The 21,170-nt window shown below is 42.5% G+C and overlaps 1 protein-coding gene across 4 annotated transcripts in view; it reads left to right on the top strand.

The window, feature by feature from the left end:
- Positions 1-21,170, top strand: part of CERK (ceramide kinase) — a 147,639-nt gene that overhangs the window by 101,465 nt on the left and 25,004 nt on the right. For all 4 annotated transcript variants that reach the window (XM_073619713.1, XM_073619711.1, XM_073619712.1 and 1 more), the window contains 3 exons: positions 3,512-3,657; positions 8,762-8,836; positions 18,681-18,833. In XM_073619713.1, coding sequence (XP_073475814.1) covers positions 3,512-3,657; positions 8,762-8,836; positions 18,681-18,833 — 374 coding nt within the window. The remainder of the gene's footprint in view (positions 1-3,511; positions 3,658-8,761; positions 8,837-18,680; positions 18,834-21,170) is intronic.

Here is a 21,170-nt window from a genome sequence, read left to right as displayed (position 1 = left end):
TGCAGGTAAAAGCATAAACAGTAGGGTGTGCTTAGGGCCTCCAGCCCACCCGCGGGTAACCTCCAGCGGTACGCTAGGCATGATAGAAGAGAGGCGTCCACCTCCAGGCCGTGATGGCACCGAGAAGCTCCCCCTATGAATCAGTCTAAGTGTGGAAAGACATGTCGTGATGTCAGAGTGACGCCTGATGTGAAGCGTCGGGCGTGGCACAGATGTGCAGCGAGCAGAACCGCCCGCCCCCAGGGGAGGGAGGAGGGGGAAGGCGCCAAGTGCGCGTCGCGGCTCCCGGGCAACTGGCGGCCAAGTGGCCCCACAATTGCAATTGTTTAGCTGCCACTTGCCTCATACAAAGTCCCAACTTCCTTTCTATTATTCATGTTATAATTGTAAGGTAAAATAATGAATGCAAATGAAATAACTTCATGCAACTTAGTGAATTTACCATACTGTCTGCCAGAACTTCATACCGCTATCCTAAGTTTCATTTTCATTTTGTGTTAAATTATATATTTATGGTTTCCAATATATGAACAATTTAAAAAAGCGAAGGAGTTGTGCTCAACTAAGCAATCAAAAAGAAATGATCATATATTTTATATTTTGATAAAATGGTTAAATGGTTTCTTTTACATCTCTCTGGTATTCCTGCAGCTACTTTTGCACATATAGCTCAGGATTATGATTATTAAGTCTAATCCTTTTTTATTTTGGATTTCACAAAATATTTTTTACACTTTTCAAAAATGTATTTGGCACTATATAGTTTTGTGATTGATTTGTAATTCTTTGTCACAGGTGCTGATTATTTATTTTATTATTTCCATTTGGGGTTTCCACTGCACCTTGATTTTATACCATGATACTGGCTCCTGTTCTATTCTTGCTATGCTTTCGCATTCTGGGATACCTGGACAACCTCTTATTGAGTGGTAGTTGGCACATACTTTAATGTCCACCTTGCTGTTAAAATTCTTCTACAGTTTGGTTTTCTCCTGAACCTTCAGAAGTAAATGTTATAATTGACCCATCGCTTGGGGCACCTAGGTTTCCTTCATACTGCTCAGTCCGAAGTTCCCCCTTTGCAGGGAAAAAACTCTTGACCCTCTGTTTCCAAGTTCAGACCTTGCAGTTCTAGAATTGTCCTACTCTCGTTTTTACCTGAGTTTTGGGTCTGATGGTGGATTCACTTTGAGGAAGTCCCTCTCACCCAGTTCCTATCCAGTTTTTTGCATACAATCCTCCTGCGTGGAACAAGAAGGCACAATCTCTGCACAATGTCCTAATCCATGGGTGCCCAACCTTTTGAAAAGTGAGGGCAACTTAAGCAACTTGGTTACCTGTTGCAGGCCACAATGAGCAGAGCGGGCAGATGAAAGGTCTGTGTCCACTCTGCATATGCAGATTGGACATGGACACAGTCTGCTCTAGTCTATGGGCCCTCAGTTTGCCCAGATGGAAGGGGACGGATTGAATTGGAGGTAGGCAGGTGTAAATGGACAAAACTCCGTTTACATCTGCTGCACCATAGAAGTGAATGGAGGGTCCGATTGGGTTGGACCAATCATGTCAAAGCATCCTAATGCTGCTTTCACACTCATGCGCTGCAGTTTACCCACACTGTGGATGCAGCTCAGTGCACCTGTGGCTTTGCTGCAGGTAAGCTGCACTTTGCCATAGACTTCTATTATATCCTGCAGGTGTGGTTCTGAAAGCACACCAAACCTGCAGGTAATAACAGAAGTCTATGGCTCAGTGGAGGTAACCCGCAGGTGCACTGCGCTGCACCTGCGGATCAGTTTGAAAGCAGCCCAGTAACCACTACAGAACAGATGCCCATATATACACTGTGATTTTAGTAATAATCTAACCTTTAATAACAGTCTTTCATTTAGGTATTGCTGGCTGTTGCAGTCCCAGGCAGAGTGCATTTGGTATCACTTCGCCTGTGACAGGAGCCTGTGCTATACAGGAAGCATTGGTTTATGTGGCTCTGCTCCACAGCCACTTGCTTCCTCTACTGCCAGCTTCATTCACAACATTGATGCTCTGAGATGGCGGGTTGGCAACCCACGATCTGGATTTGCGACCCGCCATCCCAGGGCAGAAGGTCACAGGACACATCAGAGGGCTCCATAGGGCACCCCTGTCCTAATCTGATGATATCTGAATGCAGAAGAAGGGTTCCTTCACTTGGAAACATTTCAGGACCTCTGTGGCAGGTGGGGAACTCCGGGGGTGGATACCTTGGTTTCCAGCTTCAATAAAACACCAGGCAAGTTTATCTCCAGATGCAGGGATCCTCTAGCCATAACAATGGATGCTTTTGTGACTCTATAGAATTGGTTCAACCATATCTACACTTTTCCTACAATACTGGCAAAGCTGTATATGATACTACAACACTGAAGAGAAAAGAGTTCCAGATCACTTGGTCCTCAACCTAGTTCTGTTTATTCTACTTAAACCATCCTTTGAACTGATCTAAGCTATCCTGTCCTCATTCAAGGTGGCCTTTATGGTTGCCATCACCTCACTTTCAATCCACTTAAGGATAAGGTTCCATCTCTCCATGTCACACAACGTTTGACTAGATCAGTAAGTACCTCTTGGGCTTTTCAGCACCAAGCATCTGTTTCACAGGCCCCACTCCTCTGTCTTATGATCACTACTGCTTTTGCACAAAACTGAAATTACGGGAGTGGGAGGAGTTCTACTGCCTCTTCAACATTTATTTTTTTATTTTTTTTTGCTGTTGCCATTATCCATTTCTAATGCAGGTGGCAGCATAACCCAGTTTCTCCTGAATTCATTCTGACCATTAATAAACTCCAAGAAAAAGATTTTACTGTAAATAAAAAATCCTGCTTTAAAGCAATATTAAAGTCAAGTTATTTTTCTTTTAAAAATAACAAACATGTTAAACTTTGAGCAATGGTTTTACACAGAGCAGCCTCGATCCTCCTAGTCTCGGGTCACCTGCTGGCCCTCCTGGCCCCACCCTCTTGCCAAGTGCCCTCACAGCAAACAGCTTGCTGTGGGATCACCTGAGCAGGCTCACTCCCAATTTGCTCTGCATGTCCATTCAGACACGGAGCCATGGCGTACCCCTATTACGTGCCCGTATTAGTGGGGGGGGCTGCACACAGAAGGTTTTTTACCTTCTGCAGGAAGGTAAAAAAAGATCCTTGAGCCTTTAGAATCACTTTAAGCATCGCTTTCATAGAGTCCTTGACTAACCAAGTTTTCTAAACAAATTATTAGGTTTACCAAAAAATCAATAGGCTTTGCATATGATTTGACAAAAAAAAGTTTGATATTTTTCACTGGATCTTCTAAATACTAAATTATGAAATTCCTGTTACATCTTCATTCCGTTAATATGTATATATTTTGTGTGTGTCGGTGTTAAATGAAAGCCAAAGTATATGGTTACTGTATGTTTGTTGGTATTTATTCATTCACAACATGACAGCTGTATAACTGTTATAACCGAGACGTTTTATCACTGCAGCATTGTTTGTGTTGGTGGCGATGGAATGTTCAGTGAAGTGCTTCATGGCCTTATAGGCCGAGTACAAAAGGATACTGGTGTTGATCATAACAATCCTAAAATTCCATTATCTCCGTGCTATATGAGGATTGGCATTATTCCTGCTGGTAAGTTGGCTTTTTATGTTTCATTGTAACCTCCATGTTGTTCTGCTTTGTTTGTGGTTTTGTGATACTGCCCTTTCTGCTCAGTGATGCAGCTAATTTTATTATTCCATATGTGACTTTGCTGTGATAAATTCAACTATAGAACAAACCTAGCATATCAAAATGAATATATATTTGGGATCATGTTCACATCAATGAGGATTCAACTGGTTGCATTCACACCCTTTAGGTTTCTGCCTGTATGCAAGGTCATGTGCCCTACCTCGTGAAGTCAAGCTTTTTCTACATTCATGTTATTTGCAATGTTCTATTTTATCAATTACACACAAATTAGTAATATTTCCCCAGCCAAAATTATAGACATTAGTTACTGAATTGAATGTTATTTGTTGCTAAGTGTTTTGACACTACCATCCTTTTAATGAGTGTTTTAGAATTGTATTTCTTTGTTGCAGAAACTTCCAGTGCAATGAAAAATGGTTTATATTAACATGAAAAATGTTAATGTGGGCCGCAGTATTAAATTGGAAGTAAAGACAAAACCTAACTAACGCTAAACCTGCTCCCATCCCCATTCTAAGCCTAATCTATCTAACCCTGTAATGAAAAGGTCGCCTATTCTGAAGCTGTTCCTTTCCGGTCTCCAGCGGTCCCTCCTGTGGCAGGAGAAAACCGACAGTGGCTGGGAAATGCTTGGAAAGTGATGTTAACCATAGACTTACTGTGGGTTTCCATTTTAGGCTGCCTCTCCTACACTTTGAAGCTGCTACTGGCAGCTCAGCCTTTGACCGGAGCAGGAGCAGAACATTATTCGCAACATGCATATAGGTGTTTAATCAGGAAGAGGGGGCAGATCCAGGGACCAAACCCTCCCCTGGGGCGGACAGGGGAGCCAGTAATAGCCGGAGGGCACTCTGAGGTTGACACTGTAACAAGATATTCACAAAATCTTAGGAGTAGTTAAAATTGATTAGGGACAACATTATCACAAAAGAGGGAGTCCCTACACTTGCCACAGAGATATTGCACGTGAGGTAAGAATGGAGTCCCAGAGTAGCTCAATGGCCTTAAAACAACCATAAATAAAGTTAGTAAAGATATTTGGCAATTATATGGTCTGTAAAAGAAAAAAGAAAGGGGTCTTAAAATTGCTCTTTAAGGAAGGGCATCACTTCCCTAAAATGGCTTCACCCTGGTGTGTGATATTATCCAACCCGGTCTCTCAACTGAACAGGGAAACCCATTGGTAGTGCCCAATGCAACAGCTGCTTTCAGTACGGGCATAGGACCCGTAGAAGAGGCAGAGTCTCGTCCCCCAGATCTGACCCCTCCCAATCAGGAGAGCCCATGCCCACCACAAAAAAGCAAGCCAAGGCAGTCAGCAAGACCTTCTGCACTCCGTGTGCTGCCTCCAGCAGGAAAAGCCCATCGAGACATACTCTCCCCGGACCCATGTACCCGAAATAAGGCATAGTGTATACATTTGTTCATTAACTCAAAAATATCAAGGTAAATGTTTACATGATTGGGTAAGCGAGCAGTACATGTACAGATATTTCGGAACATTCACTGTACAGCAGGCATTTTCACTGAAACAATTTTTTACAAGACCTCTTGATAGTCACCTGGCATTGTGAGTTCAAGGTTTTGGACCATGTTTTACCTATGCTTTACTTATTATAAAAAATAATTTACTTCCAGGATCTATCATGGATCCATTTAAAGGATGGTCAACAGGGGCGGACTGACAACTCACGGGGCCCCCGGGCAATAGAAGATCATGGGGCCCCCTGTGTCCCCACCCACACGCAAGCCACACCTACACAAAGCCCCACCTACATAAATCATGGGGCACACAGAAAGGCACACAGCAGGGCACAGGTACATCACAGGGAATGGGGCGCACAGCAGGGCACATCAAGGGGTACACAGCAGGGAACAACACAGGGCATGGGGCACACAGTAGGACATATCACAGGGCACACATGAAGGCACATCATGGGGCAAAGGGCACATCAGGGGGTACACAGCAGGGCACTGAGAACATCACAGGACATGGGGCATATCACAGGACACACAGTATGGCACATCACAGGGCACATCAGGGGGTACACAGCAGGGCACTGAGAACATCACAGGGCATGGGGCACATCACAGGAAACACAGCAGGGCACCTCAGGTGGTACACTGCAGGGCATGGGACACACAGGGCACATCAGGGGGCACACAGCAGGGTTTATGCTGTACACAGCAGGGCACATTATTGAGCACAGCATGGTGCATCACAGGGGGCACAGGGAACATCAGAGGGTACACAGCAGGGCACATGACGGGGCACACAGCAGGGTTTATTATGCTTTACACAGCAGGGTTTATTATGCTGTACACAGCAGGGCACATTATTAAGTACAGTATGGTGCATCACAGGGGCACAGGGAACATCAGGGGGTACACAGCAGGGCATGGGGCACACAATAGGCACATCATGGGGTACCCAACGGGGCACATCACAGGGCACATCAAAAGGTACACAGCAGGGCATGCAACACATCACAGGGCATGTGACACATAGTAGGGCACACAGCAGAGCACAGGGCACACAGTAGGGCACATCATTTACGCGCTGCGTAAACTGTCGGCGCTATATAAATCCTGTATAATAATAATAATAATAATATAATAATCATTGGAAATGGCACATTTGTCGGTACACAGCAGGGCACATCACAGGGTATGCTGTACACAATAGGGCACATCACAGGGCACATCAGGAGGTACCCAGCCAGGCATGCAGCACATCACAGGGCATGTGACGCATAGTAGGGCACACAGCAGAGCACAGGGCACACAGTAGAGCACATCATTGGAAACGGCACATTTGGCGGTACACAGCAGGGCACATCACAGGGCATGGGGCACACAGGGTACATCAGGGGGTACACAGCAAAGCACAGGGCACATCACAGGGCACATCAGGGAGTACACAGCAGGGCACAGAGCACATCACAGTAATATATAATGTAATATATTAGAACCGAATAGCACAAATTCCTAGTGATTTAGTTAGGGACATAAGGCAGTGTCAGCGTTCTGTGATGTCTCGTTTGATTCATTCGAGACAGGTTTTTCTTGTCTTCCGGTGTTATTTTAGTTAGAATGTCTAAAAAAGAATGTTTCTTGACAAAAGCAAAGGTTTTACAATAAGTTTTTTTTTTTTCTACCTCAAAATAAAAAAATGTTGTTCAGAGTGTGTTTTTTTTTTTTTTTTTGCTTTAAATTATACACTTTAATTATAAGATATATTTAAAGGGGAACCGTTCAGTTACTTTTTTGCTTCTTTTAGTGAACAAATGCACCTCTTGCACTGTTATACCCTTATCAAATGTATTTCCACTGATAATATAGCTATTATTATTATTATTATTATTATTATTATTAGTCACCCGGTGCCCTGTTTTACTTTCATACACAGCACAATTTTTTTCCAGAGGTCTTGACTTATTGCAACAAACTCAAAATATAATAAATACCACAGAAATCCTACTGCTCTGTAAGGCTAAGGTTTTATTAGTAATATGTCAAAGACTGAGATTTATCTGATGTGTTGACTTGAGCGTATAGTTCTATTGAAGCACCATTTTTTTTGCCTAAGAGCTGCACAGACTAATCCTTTCTTGAGAAACATATGCCCTTGGAATTACATTAAACTTTTTATGTGGGCAGTGATAGAATTAGGGCTGCTGCTGCAGAGCGTTTTGATCCATTGCTGCTTTTACTACAAGCTTAGTAAAAGTGGATTTAACATACAGTAGCTTGAGCTGGGCAGTGTTCCCAGTTCCTCTCTGCAGAAAAGGGGGAATAAATGAAACTTGACAATTTTCTGTCTCCCCTCAACTAAAGCATCTTCTATTTTAAGACTGTGAAGTCTGATCTAACATCCAATTCTGCTATGGACTTTTCATCTAATACTTGGCTATTGGATTCTTTGCGATGATGCTTTTTTTTTTTTTTTTGTACATGGTGATGGTGAGAAATGCTTGTTCATAATGTAATAATCACTTCTTTTTCATAATATATTTATTTACAGATGTAGGTCAAACATCTCATAAAAAATGGATATTAATTGAAGAGCACATCAATACAAAGCATGGTAGTATTAAGCAAAGTTGTGAATATTTATCTTTTGTTAATTTCATTAAAGCAGAAATTTACCCATAACTTGATACAAATGTTCTTTAGCAAGAAACATACATTCCACATTATTATGCTGCCAAAATTAGTGTGTGCTGTAAATTGCCTCCAGCATTGCTCCTGTTTCTGCTTACTGGAGTCTGCCATTTTGTTAAGGCCCGGAGCCCCTGAACAGCAGTAAATCATAAAGTGGAACTAACCCATCAGTTTAACGGTTTCAAAAAACATTTACATTTCTGGAATGCCGGGATTGCTAACTGTCACATTTGCTTGTGTTCTCAACCAAACCGTCAAACCATCAAATGGCTGGTGTCATAACTGATCACATGTGCAGCATCATGCCAGTTGCAGATCAGACAGAAGCAGCTTCCTTGATTGTAAAAGATAGGAGGGTTTAATTCCGCTTTAAAACTGTCCGCAGGTGACCATTGCAAACTCAGCAGTGCCTAAAAAAATGCCTAGAATGGGAGAGCAACTGAGCATGTGCTGAGCAAGGTTAAACAGTGTATACCTTGGATTTTAAACAGTAAAGACACTTATTTTTAATGTTATACATAGCTATACCTGCAAAGGGACCAGCCTGAAGTGATATAGCAGAACTAAAGTTCCTTTTTAAGGTTTAGATAGTTTAGCATTTGTGTAAAGGTACCCATGAACTAGAAGAATGGCTGGTGCACAGGGAGTGGTGCTCGGCTTATTCCAGCATTTTTGGCTATGAAGAGATATAAAGGGGGCGACAGACTCTGCATGTTAGTGCCATGAAACAATAGTAATAGTAACAGCCTGTTCATGTGATTCTCATCAAGTACAGTCAACTGGCAGTCATGTGCAGTTCATCTGTTGCAAAAAGCTAAAATTCCATTTTTGTAATTTGGTTTGATGACGGCTGTTTTTTTTTCTTTTTTCTTTTTAGGTTCTACAGACTGTGTTTGTTTTGCTACTGTGGGAATCAGTGATCCAGTAACTTCAGCTTTGCACATCATATTGGGTAGGTAATGTGCAGTTTGTGGTCTACTGCTGTGAAATGTGGAACTGAAGAGTAGTCTGGTTATTATGGTTATTACCCATCTTTACCTGATATACCGTAGACCATATTTAATGACAACATATAAAAAAATATTTTGTATATAAATTGGTGACTTGTGCAACATACATCACCTTGAACAGAGTTATTTCGGAAGATCACTTTTCTGGCACGCTGTTTTTAGTTCAGATTAGTTTAGTTTACACATATGCCCTCCTGCAGGTTTAAGTCATAATGTACTAGTGTGCAATGCATACTAGTACATTATGACAGACTAGCCTAGAAACCAAGACCTCCAGCACTGCAGTGTCATGGCTCTCCCTGGTCCCCAATACTTCCATCTTTGCCGGTCTTCCTTCCGGGTTTCGTATCTTCAGGCGCTTGAATGGCCAGGCCAAGGTGACGTCACTCCCTCACATGCACTTGGGAGTCACGTTGCCACTGCAAACATAACGGGCCCTAAATGTGGTCTGAGCGGCGCGTATGTGGCTCAGATAACATTACCCACTGAAAGGCAGGGGGGATATTTATCACAGAAGAGCCCTCTAGAGTCCCTTCAGTTATAAAAATCCTGCCTACCAGCGGTTTTTGTAACTCCTTACTTTACTACCACTTTGAATGCACATTTTTAGCTAATATGCCGTCATGTTATGTTTTCTGAAGGCAATAATATAGATGTTATTAGTGTCTTTGTGCATGAAACAACTTTCTTTATGAATTAGAAAAGTAGCCATTTGGAATATGCAGGTTTGCGGTCATCTATTTGTTTTATAACAATAACTAATTCGCAGTGAGCTTGAAGAGCATCTTGCTGTAGCAGGCATATATGAGCCGACCTGGATTATGATTATTTAAGCAATATTCACGTTTTCCCTTGCACTTGGAAAAATGGACAACTGCACTAGTTATAACTTCTCTATGGTGAAAATGTTAAATCATACAGGGAGTAAAATAAGTATTGAATGTGACACCATCTTTCTAAGTAAATATAGTTCTAAAGGTGCTATTGACATGAAATTTTCACCATGTCGGTAACAACCCATGCAGTTTATACATACAAAGAAACCAAAGAAATAAGTTCAGAAATTAAATTACACTATATTACCAAAAGTATTTGGACGCTTGCCTTTACATGCACATGCACTTTAATGGCATCCCAGTCTTAGTCTGTAGGGTTCAATATTAAGTTGGCCCACCCATTGCAGCTATAACAGCTTCAACTCTTCTGGGAAGGCTGTCCACAAGGATTAGGAGTGTGTTTATGGAAATATTTGACCATTCTTCCAATAATGCATTTTTGCGTTCAGGCACTGATGTGGATGAGGAGGCCTGGCTCACAGTCTCTGCTCTAATTTATCCCAAATGTGCTCTTTTCGGGTTGAGGTTAGGACTCTGTGCAGGTCAGTCAAGTTCCTCCATCCCAAACTTGCTCATCCATGTCTTTATGGACCTTGATTTGTGCACTGTTCCAAATCATTTGGTGGAGGGGGAATTATTGTGTGGGTTTTTATCAGGGGTTGGGCTTGGCCCCTCCAGTGAAGGGAACTCTTAAGGCGTCCACATACCAAGACATTTTGGACAATTTCATGCTCCCAACTTTGTGGGAACAGTTTGGGGATGGCCCCTTCCTGTTCCAACATGGCTGCACACCAGTGCATAAAGCAAGGTTCCTAAAGACATGGATGAGCGAGTTTGGGATGGAGGAACTTCACTGGCCTGCACAGAGTTCTGTTCTCAACCCGAATGAACACCTTTGGGATGAATTAGAGTGGAGACTGTGAGCCAGGCCTTCTTGTCCACATCAGTGCCTAACTGCACAAACGGACTAAGACGTGTAAAGGCAGGTGTCCCAATACTTTTGATAATATAGCGTATGTGTAATAAAATGGAATGACACAGGGAAAGTTTTGGACACGCTAACTGAAATGTATTTAATATTTTGTAGAAAATCCTTTGTTCGTAATGACAGCTTCAAGACGCCTCCTGTATGGAGAAACTAGTCGCATGCATTGCTCAGGTGTGATTTTGGCCCATTCTTCCACACAAACCGTCTTCAAATCTTGAAGGTTCTCTCCTCCCTCCTCCTCATGCAGAGCAGCGATCTCCGTGTGTCACGGAGCTGAATCGTCCAGGCGGCAGCAGTAACAATATCCCGCCTCCTGTGATATACAGCACACTGATCCAATGGCGGGAAATTATTACTGTGGTTGGGAAATTCAAATTCAGCTCCGTGACACGCGAAGATCACCGCTCTAACCTCTTGGCATCCGTGCTATAGCTGAATGATGGCCACAGCGCAGACCTGAATTTCCGCGAGGCTGTCATATGACGGCCTCCCATGTGCACGAACCCTACAGGGCACGCGCAAAGCGTGCTGTGATCACAGAGTCAAAGAGACTCGGCTGATCACCGATCCGAGTAAGGGGCCAGTCCCGGCCCCTTACCATGTGATCAGCTGTCAGCCAATGACAGCTGATCACATGATGTAAACAAAAGCTTGGTAATCGTTTTTTTTTTTCTCCTCACGTTGACAGCGTGAGGAGAAAAAAAAGCCGATCACTGGCTCATCTGCAAGGGACATCGGTCCCGAAGAGGAAGAGGCAATTATGCCTCATCTGTGCCACCTGCCATTGCCACCTGCCATTGCCACCTGACAGTGCCCACCGGTGCCACCTATCAATGCCCATGAGTGCCACCTATCAATGCCCACAAGTGCCACCTATCAATGCCCACAAGTGCCACCTATCAATGCCCACCAGTGGTGCCAATCAGTGCCACCTAGCAGTGCTGCCTATCAGTGTAACCGATCAGTGCCCATCACTGCCACCTATCAGTGCCCATCAGTGCCGCCTCATCAGCGTTCATCAATGAAGGAGAAAAATTATTTTTATAACAAAATATAATTTTTTATTTTTTGACCACTTAAGGACCAGCCTTGTTTTGGATTTTAGGTGTTTACATGTTTAAAACAGGTTTTTTTGCTAGAAAATTACTTCGAACTCCCAAACATTATATATATATATATATATATATATATATATATATATATATATATATATATATATATTTTTTTTTTTTTCTAATACCCTAGAGAATAAAATGGCGGTCGTTGCAATACTTTTTTTTGCACCGTATTTGCGCAGCGGTCTTATAAGAGCACTTTTTTTGGAAAAAAATCACTTTTTTGAATAAAAAAATAAGACAACAGTAAAGTTAGCCCAATTTTTATATTGTGAAATATATTGTTACGCCAAGTAAATTGATACCCAACATGTCACACTTCAAAATTGCGCCCACTCGTGGAATGGCGTAAAACTTTTACCCTCAAAAATCTCCATAGGCGACATTTAAAAAATTCTACAGGTTGCATGTTTTGCGTTACAGAGGAGGTCTAGGGCTAGAATTATTGCTCTCGCTCTACCGGTCGCAGCAATACCTCACATGTGTGGTTTGACCACTGTTTTCATATGCGGGCACTACTCGCGTATGCATTCTGCGCGCAAGCTCGTTGGGAGGGGGGGGTTTAAAAAAATGTTTTTTATTTTTATTATTTATTTTACATTATTTTATTTATTTTTACACTGTTTAAAAAAAAATTGTGTCACTTTTATTCCTATTACAAGGAATGTAAACATCCCTTGTAATAGAAAAAAGCATGACCGGACCTCTTAAATATGAGATCGGGGTCAAAAAGACCTCAGATCTCATATTTACACTAAAATGCAATAAAAAAAAAAAAAATGACATTGAAAAAATATGGCTTTAAGAGGCGTGGGCAGAAGTGACGTTTTGACGTCGCTTCAGCCCAGCAATGTCATGGAGACGAGTGGGCGCCATGTTAGCCTCACTCGTCTCCAGGCACAGGAGGGAGACGGACGTGATCGCCTCCGCCGCTACGGCTCTGGTAAGCGGCGGAGGGCACCGGATCGCGGCGGGGGGGCCCTATCCCGCCATCGATAAAAGTGATCTCGCGGTGAATCCGCCACATGGACCACTTTTATCAGAAAGCGGACCGCCGAACGAAAACGGGGATACCGGGGTTATGGCAGCTAGCTGCTGCCATAACAACGATATCCCCTTCAAAGTTTGGACGTACATCGGCGTGCAGCGGTCTGGAAGTGGTTAAATATTCGTTCTTTTTACATTTTTTTAACAAAAAAAAAATGCAGAGGTGATCAAATACCACCAAAAGAAAGCTCTATTTGTGGGAAAAAATGATAATTTGTCATTCAAAGTGCGTCAGCGCTGAAAGCTGAAAATTGGTCTGGATAGGAGGGCGATTTAAGTGCCCAGTAAGCAAGTGGTTAATCCAGGCACAGGCAGGCTGCATCTAACAGGCACTGGAAGGCTGCATCTGATGGGTACAGGCAGGCTGCATCTGCCGGGCTTTGGGAGGCTGCATCTGCCGGGCACTGGGAGTGCTGTATCTGACTGGCACAGGTAGGCTGTATCTGCCAGGCACAGGGAGGGCTGCATCTGACTGGCAAGGCTGTATCTGACGGACACTGGTGAGGCTGCATTGATCTTGAGACGCTGGAGAGGGGATATGATTTCAATTTACAAATACTGTACTGGTGACCCCACAATAGGGATAAAACTTTTTCGCAGAAGAGAGTTTAATAAGATTCGTGGCCACTCATTACAATTAGAAGAAAAGAGGTTTAACCTTAAACTATGTAGAGGGTTCTTTACTGTTAGAGCAGCAAGGATGTGGAATTCCCTTCCACAGGCGGTGGTCTCAGCGGGGAGCATTGATCGCTTCAAGAAACTATTAGATAATCACCTAAATGACCGCAACATACAGGGATATACAATGTAATACTGACACATAATCACACACATAGGTTGGACTTGATGGACTTGTGTCTTTTTTCAACCTCACCTACTATGTAACTATGTATCTCTTGTATCATGTCTGCAGTCTCTGACCATCTCCTGTATCATGTCTGCTAGAGGTGCACCGAATGGAAATTTTGCTAATACCATTAACAGTGTGTTTACGTTTAAGTAAGAGATTATAGACATAATACAAGAGATGGTTAGAGACTGAAACATGATACAAGAGACTGCATTTTTCTTGACCTTTCTTGCACTAAAGGTGCCAATAATGGCCAACAATAAATTCATATTAATTTAAAATGATGATAGTAATTAAAAAGTCGAATATAATACAATTATGTATAAAAATAAATAAATATCTTTTTAAAAAGTGTCATTTTCGGCAAAGTGCATCCTGCATTTTTGGTTTCAGCACCAAAATTTCAGTGCACCCCTACATGGTACATTTTTTCATTCATCCTTCCTTCAATGATACAAAGTTTGCCAGTGCCATATGCTGAAAAACAGCCCCAACCATGAGGTTTCTACCTCCAAACATCACTGTGGGTATGGTGTTTTTGGGGTGATGTGCAATGCCATTTGACCTCCAAACATGGTGCGTATTATGACCTCCAAAGAGTTCAATTTCGGTCTCATCTGACCAAACTATATTCTCCCAGTATTTCACATGGTTGTCTAAATGTTGTGCAGAAAACTTTAAACAAGCTGTGACACGCTTTTTCTTCAGCAATGGAGTCTTGCGTGGTGAGAGTGCATACAGGCCATGGCAGTTGAGTGCATTACTTATTGTTTTCTTTGAAACAATTGTACCTGCTACTTCTAGGTCTTTCTGAAGCTCTCCACAAGTGGTTATTGGCTCTTGGACAACTTTCCTGATAATTATTGTCACTGCTTTGTCAAATCTTGCAAGAAGCACCTGGTCGTGGCTGGTTTATGGTGAAATTATGTTCTTTCCACTTCCAGATTATGGCCCCAACAGTGCTCACTGGAACATTCAGAAGTTTAGAAATCTTTCTGTAACCAATGCCATTCGTATGTTTTGGAACAATAAGGCTGCAAAGGTCTTGAGAGAGCTCTTTGCTTTTACCTATCATGAGATGTTTCTTTTGTGACACCTTTTTATAGGCCATCAGTTGAGGCTGAACCAGCTGATATTAATTTGCACTGATAGATTTCAGCTGGTGTCTTGGCTTTCAATGCCTTTTTTACACCTACATTTCTTCATTTGTTCAATGCCTTTTCCCTGTAAGATAGTAAAAGGGGATAGGGGACTTTTAAGGTACATTTTATATGAAAAGTAAATATACTAGAATCTAAAAATGTAAATTGTTTATTCCAAAAAATTCATAAAAAGTATAGAACGCAGTCATAGGTACATACACATTGATGTGCAATGTTAATGACAGCGAAACAAACTGTAATCACATACAGATAAATAAATATTACGTCCACAACTTTCGACATGTTTTGCCAATGTGGCTTCATCAGGAAAGGGACGTGATACTTTATTTGATAACCATAAAAACATGCATTTTTCACAGTTCGAAGTGCATAAGAGTGTGCTCAAATGGTGTTTCTCCCAGGCAAATTGGCATTGCTTGACCCCACCTCGGTCCCAGGGCAACCAGATCTCCCATAGGGAGGGATGTTGCTTTTATCTGAAATCACAAAATAATGCCTCCAAAATAAAGAAGCTTTACAAAAAGTATTTACTGGGAGCTCATATGGGCGGAGCAAAGAGAGTTTTTCCTTGATTTGGTATGGCATAAATATAAGTTGCACCTATTTCAAAGATGTTCAATTATGAAGGTAACCCCTATTTGCGAACGCCCCCAACACCCGGCGGTCATCAAAAACCACAGGGTAGTGGAGGCATATAGGGCAAAAAAGTAATCAGCAAACGCAGCCGTTAACCAGAGAATGCAGACTATGGTCAAGCCACTGACTAAGAGGCTTTTAACTGAAAGACCAATGCCCATAACGCCTGAGCTCCCAAAGTCTTATGGCTCATCTGATCTTGGCTGACAGCTGATCACGCAGTAAGGGGTTGGGATCGACCCCTTACTCCGATCTGTGATCAGCCGAGTCTCATAGACTCGCTGATCAGAGCTTGCCACGTGCGCCCTGCAGGGGGCGCAGGCCGCTCGAGCATGAGATGTCTATTAACACCCTCCTGGCAAAGTAGGTCCAAAGTAGGTCATTTGGCTATAGCGCGGATCTGAAGGGGTTAATTTCTGAATTTATTTGTTTTGGTTTCTTTGTATGTATAGATTGCATGGGTTGATACTGACATGGTGAAAATTTCATGTCAATAGCACCTTTAGAAATATATTTACTAGGAAAAATGGTGACATGTTCAGTACTACTTTTATCCGCTGTATAATAATTTCCACATTGTATTTCAGTTATTTCTAGCCTACTCCTTTTAATCTGAACAATCGTGAAGTTTGTTAACTTCACTACATTTACTTTCTTGAATTCTGTGACATGTATTTACTATGCCTTGTGGGTAGTCTGCTGTGCCAGAAAATTCAGACCCCGCCTTCTCAACTACAGTGCTGAGGGAAGTTTCAGGAGGCAGGGATTGTACTGGAATCCCTGTTTGAAGGCAGCAAGGTACAATGGAATATATACAGTAGTAAACAGCAGAGAATAACCTGCAAAGCATTCATTGAATGTAGAAATAGATAGCCAACAGACAGGCAGCACTCACAACATAAAGGAGATTTGTCAAGTATCCTTATATTGTATTGTCTTGAATAAAAATGTTTTCTATTGCTATTTACCTGCTAGGATTGCTTTTACATAAAAGTCCATCACCAGCTTAAGAAACAGATACTGGTATGATGCCTGTAGCTGCAGGCATTATCCTAGTATCAACGCTGAAAACCTATGTTGCCCTACGATCAGGAAATGGTTAAACACACAAACATATATTTTCTGAAAGCAGTCACACTGGAGAATAAAATGTTAGTAGTTCTAATTTTTTTTTTATGCCTGATGATATTTGCACATTGGTTTATCAAGTGCAAAATTTTAATAATAGGTAGCTGAAAAAATATTTTGGTTGCACAAACACAATATATTACCCAATTTTGTAATGAAATATAAAAGTTGAGGTTGCACTTAGTAAACAGATACCCAGCATGTCAAGCTTTAAATTTGAACGCAATACTCTATATTTACCATAGGCAACACTTTAAAGCGGTAGTAAACCACTGAAAAAAACAAAATAAAACCTGCAAGACAATAGCTAACACATTATGAAATACCTAACTTAGAACGAGGCCCCCCGTAGCGTGCCCGGTCACCGCTGAGGGAGCTGACATGTTCCCTCTGTGTTTCTTCTGGGTTCGCTGGCTCCGGCGCTGAGAGTGGCCGGAGCTGTGATGACGTCATGCGCGGGAGTCCTCCGTTCCAGCAAGGGGCTCTGAATTTCCAGCATGATCCACCGGACCTTCAGAGCGCATGGGCCGCTGACTTCAGTGAGTGCATGCAGGGTGAATTTTGTCTAAACTGTGCAGATTTAGGAAATATTCATTTTACCTAGAGGTAAGCCTTATTCTAGGTTTACCTCTAGGTAAAAATGACCAAGCCAGGTATACATCCGCTTTAAAAGCCCTACAGATCATCAATTTAGAGGTAACAATGAATATTGACCCTAGAAATATTTTGGGATTGTGGGATAAATAGTTTCTCCACAGGAAATATTAGTTCATAGACTACAAACAGAGATCATACATTACCTTGTGCAGTGCCATGCTGCATGCCTCATGATTGAATATAAACAGAAATTTCTGACACTGGAATCTGAAGGTTTACTCTACCGTAGGCTGTACTTGCAGGCTAACACATGACACCATGAAGCTACATGATCAATGCACATCTTAAGCAGGTGAAAAACACAAGGTGCAGGTAGGAAGGTTCATAAGGCCTCATGCACACTGCAGCTCAAAAAAGCTGCTTCAGGCGTTTGAGCTTTTTATTTCTCTGCCTGTAAACTCCCCACCATGTTAACCTATGTGGCCAAGCACACTATAGGCGTTTTCAGAAGGTTTGTGACGGGTGTTTATAGGCAAAAAAAGAAAAATTCTGCGTTCAGGAGAGGAGCTTTTAAGCATAAAAATGCTCAAAAGCTTCTTAACGTGCGTTCACGCTAGGCGTGTTCCCACATTAATGCATTCTAATGACCAGGATTCTGGCCAATACAATGTATTAATGCCAGACGTGGGAATGTGCGTGAACATGCATTAGCGACCATGCAAAAATGGGGCTTTTTACTGCGTAGGAGTAAAAAGCATCTATAGCATACAGTGTGCATGAGGCCTTTGAGTCAAAATGTTAAAAGAAACTCAAAGCAGTTTGAATTAACTCACTGAGCAACTTGAAGGCAGAGGAACTCAGAAGTACTTGAAAACCTACTTCATTTGACTAGCCTTTGAGTTTTATTCCTGTACATGAACCCTTACACTGAACTTAAACAGTAGCTACAGGCAAAACATTTTTTTTTCAATTTTGAATAGAATTGTGCAATGGGGACACTAATTCTGGTGACCCCAATGACGACCAGGAATTCCCTCACTTTGGAAGGAATTTCCTCTCTTTCTGTTTTGGCTGTGAGGCAGGAAATGAAAGGAAATCTCCCCAATGGGACGTAGCTGGCAAACCTCCCAAAAAAATGACAAGTGTTTCATTGAATTAGAACTAAATGCAGTTATTTTTAATTTTACGTAGAGTAAGGGCTTAACCCGTTTTATGTGCACAATTTGTTCCTTATTATTTGTACTACCTACAAGAGCATTTTCTGTGTAAAATGCTAAGATTTGCAACGTTAATTGTTTTTTGTGTGGAATTTTAGATCCGATTGAACAAGCAGGCACAGCAATAGAGCTGTCATAAGAAGTAAATATAAACTCTGTCATCTTTTTTCTGCTTTTAGAAATCAGTGTTTTATTTGTTTTCTACATAGGTGATTCTCAGCCCCTTGATGTTAGTTCAGTTCACGACAGAAAAACATTCTTGAAGTACACAGTTTCATTGTTGGGTTATGGTTTCTATGGAGATGTTGTGAAAGGCAGTGAAAAGAATAGGTGGCTGGGTCCTGCCAGATACGACTTTTCAGGTAAAGTAACACAGGACGTTACAATTTACTATTTTCTACATTTTTTGTGCGTGGCCATAACGCACTGAAACTGATCAGCCTGGTATAACGGTTCCCACTCACAGCATGTATCTTTTGGCTAGTGTCTAGAGGATTGACACCTTTTCCCTGTTGACGAAAGTTTAACCATTTTTGTTAGCCCCTAGTTCTTGTTTTCATGTGTTTTTTTTTTCCAGTCAAGACTTCTCTACACACTCCCTGAGCAGGTCTCTTTTTGCAGCTTTTCCAATTATTGTATTCTCCTCTATCACCTGGACCCCTATGTACTGGACAGTTGAAGACTTGCCTGGAATGTGACCTCCAAGTACTGGGCTGTGCATTGTTGCTCTTTCCAGACCTTTGTGTATTGTGTTATTTCGCTACGGAGTTCTTTCTGGGTCCACAGTTGTGGCACAGCCTCTGGGGTGAACCTCACTTTGTGAATAGGCCATGTAGGCAGAGTATTGAGAGCTACTTTTTTTTACAACCATTCCACTGTGCCATTGTTATTGATTTATCATCGAAAGAGGTAAAACGCTGAGGCACTAAACATTGCTTGTTCCAAGCATTCGGCGGGAGGTAGAATCTTCCCACTACTGTTCTAATCGCAAGACATATGCTTTAACCTTGGTTAGTGCTTGCTACCACCTTCAGTGGTCTGATCACCTTCCAATGTCTGAGCCTTTTCTAACTAGCTAGCTAGCTTGTGAGCAGCAAGGCTTTCCCTAGTATCCCAAGCTAAGATGTTCCTGCCTTGCACCGCCACTTGTCAGATCCTAGACCCACATTGAGTAGTCCAGCTATACCAGATCCCCTCCAACTCACAATCCACTAACTGTTCCTTTGGGCGGCCTGCAATGCTTAAGGGCCTGACACCAACGGCCTGGAACAATGTCTCCTGCTTGTCCCACTTTTAAGAGTGAGTGATCAGAACTTCATGTTTCATTCAACCTTGTCCACTGTTTACACGCCAGTGATTTGGACAGGCGGACTTTCTCATTGCACAACGTCTGGATCAGGGGGGAATTGGCCTCACACCTGGAGGTGTTTCCTGACCTGTATCAGAGCTGGGGGATGCCGATTGTGACCCTAGTGGTTTCCAGATTCAGTAACAAACCAAGCAGATTTGTTTACAGGTACAGTGATTTTCTGGCATAAAATCTCATCAGGATCGAGATGGAGGGTGTTCTTATGATTCTTACAGACCCAGGCAGATCCCGCTTTACGATCGCTAACTGTGCAAGGGGGAACTCTGTGGACCTTGATGTAAAGGAGAATGCTGTGGTCTCTGGTGTAAAGGGAACTCTAGTGAAAGTTGGTCAACAGAGCCCCCCTTGCATCATGGTCTGCCATGTTCCCCTTTACATCAGTGTTCCCAGCTACATCAGGGTCTGTAGCATTGCCCTTTACATCAATGTCTCCTTTTGCATCCGGGTCTGTAGAGTTCCCCCTTGCACTGTAATGCCCTGTACACACGATAGGATTTTCCAATGGAGAATGTGTGATAGGACCTTGTTGTCGGAAATTCCGACCGTGTGTAGACTCCCTCAAACATTTTCCTTAGGAATTTCCGACACACAAAGTTTGAGAGCTTGCTATAAAATTTTCCGACAACAAAATTGGTTGTCGGAAATTCCGATCGTGTGTGCACAAATCCGACGCATAAAGTGCCACGCATGCTCAGTATAAATTAAGAAACAAAAGCTATTGGCTACTGCCCCGTTTATAGTCCCAACGTACGTGTTTTACGTCACCGCGTTCAGAACGATCGGATTTTCCGACAACTTTGTGTGACCGTGTGTATGCAAGACAAGTTTGAGCCAACATCCGTCGGAAAAAATCCATGGATTTTGTTGTCCGAATATCCGATCAATGTCCGACCGTGTGTATAGGACATTAGAGTGGGGGTTACTGATCTAAGGGTGAACCTTTTATATCAGTGTCCCCCCTTACCTTGGCGTATTCACTTTTCCCTTACATCAGTAACCCCCCCACAGACTGTGTGGCCTGGCTGGAGCTGTCAGTGACCTCCTCCATAAGAAAGCCTGGGTGAAGGGCAGCAGGGGCACGGAGGGTAGATGGTCCTCCATTGCTTTGATCCTCTTCTCCAGTGTCCTCCCAGCTCCCTCTCCTTTCTCTACAGTTTGTGAAAGGTGCCAAGCAGCACCATGATGTAACCACGCACCCCTTGAGTCTGCCCCTGCCTGGGCCCGGCCATCTTCAGAAATGCACATGCAAAGCCAACCCATGGTCATCTTTTATGCACAGCGGTTGCCGTTCCCGGACATATATGAACAAATAAAAATCTGTGGATTTTTA

This window comes from Aquarana catesbeiana, linkage group LG03, assembly GCF_042186555.1.
Source record: "Aquarana catesbeiana isolate 2022-GZ linkage group LG03, ASM4218655v1, whole genome shotgun sequence".
In the NCBI taxonomy this organism is placed as follows: Eukaryota; Metazoa; Chordata; class Amphibia; order Anura; family Ranidae; genus Aquarana; species Aquarana catesbeiana.
The sequence above is the reverse complement of the archived record's forward strand: the minus strand, read 5'-3'. Positions and strand labels throughout refer to the sequence as shown.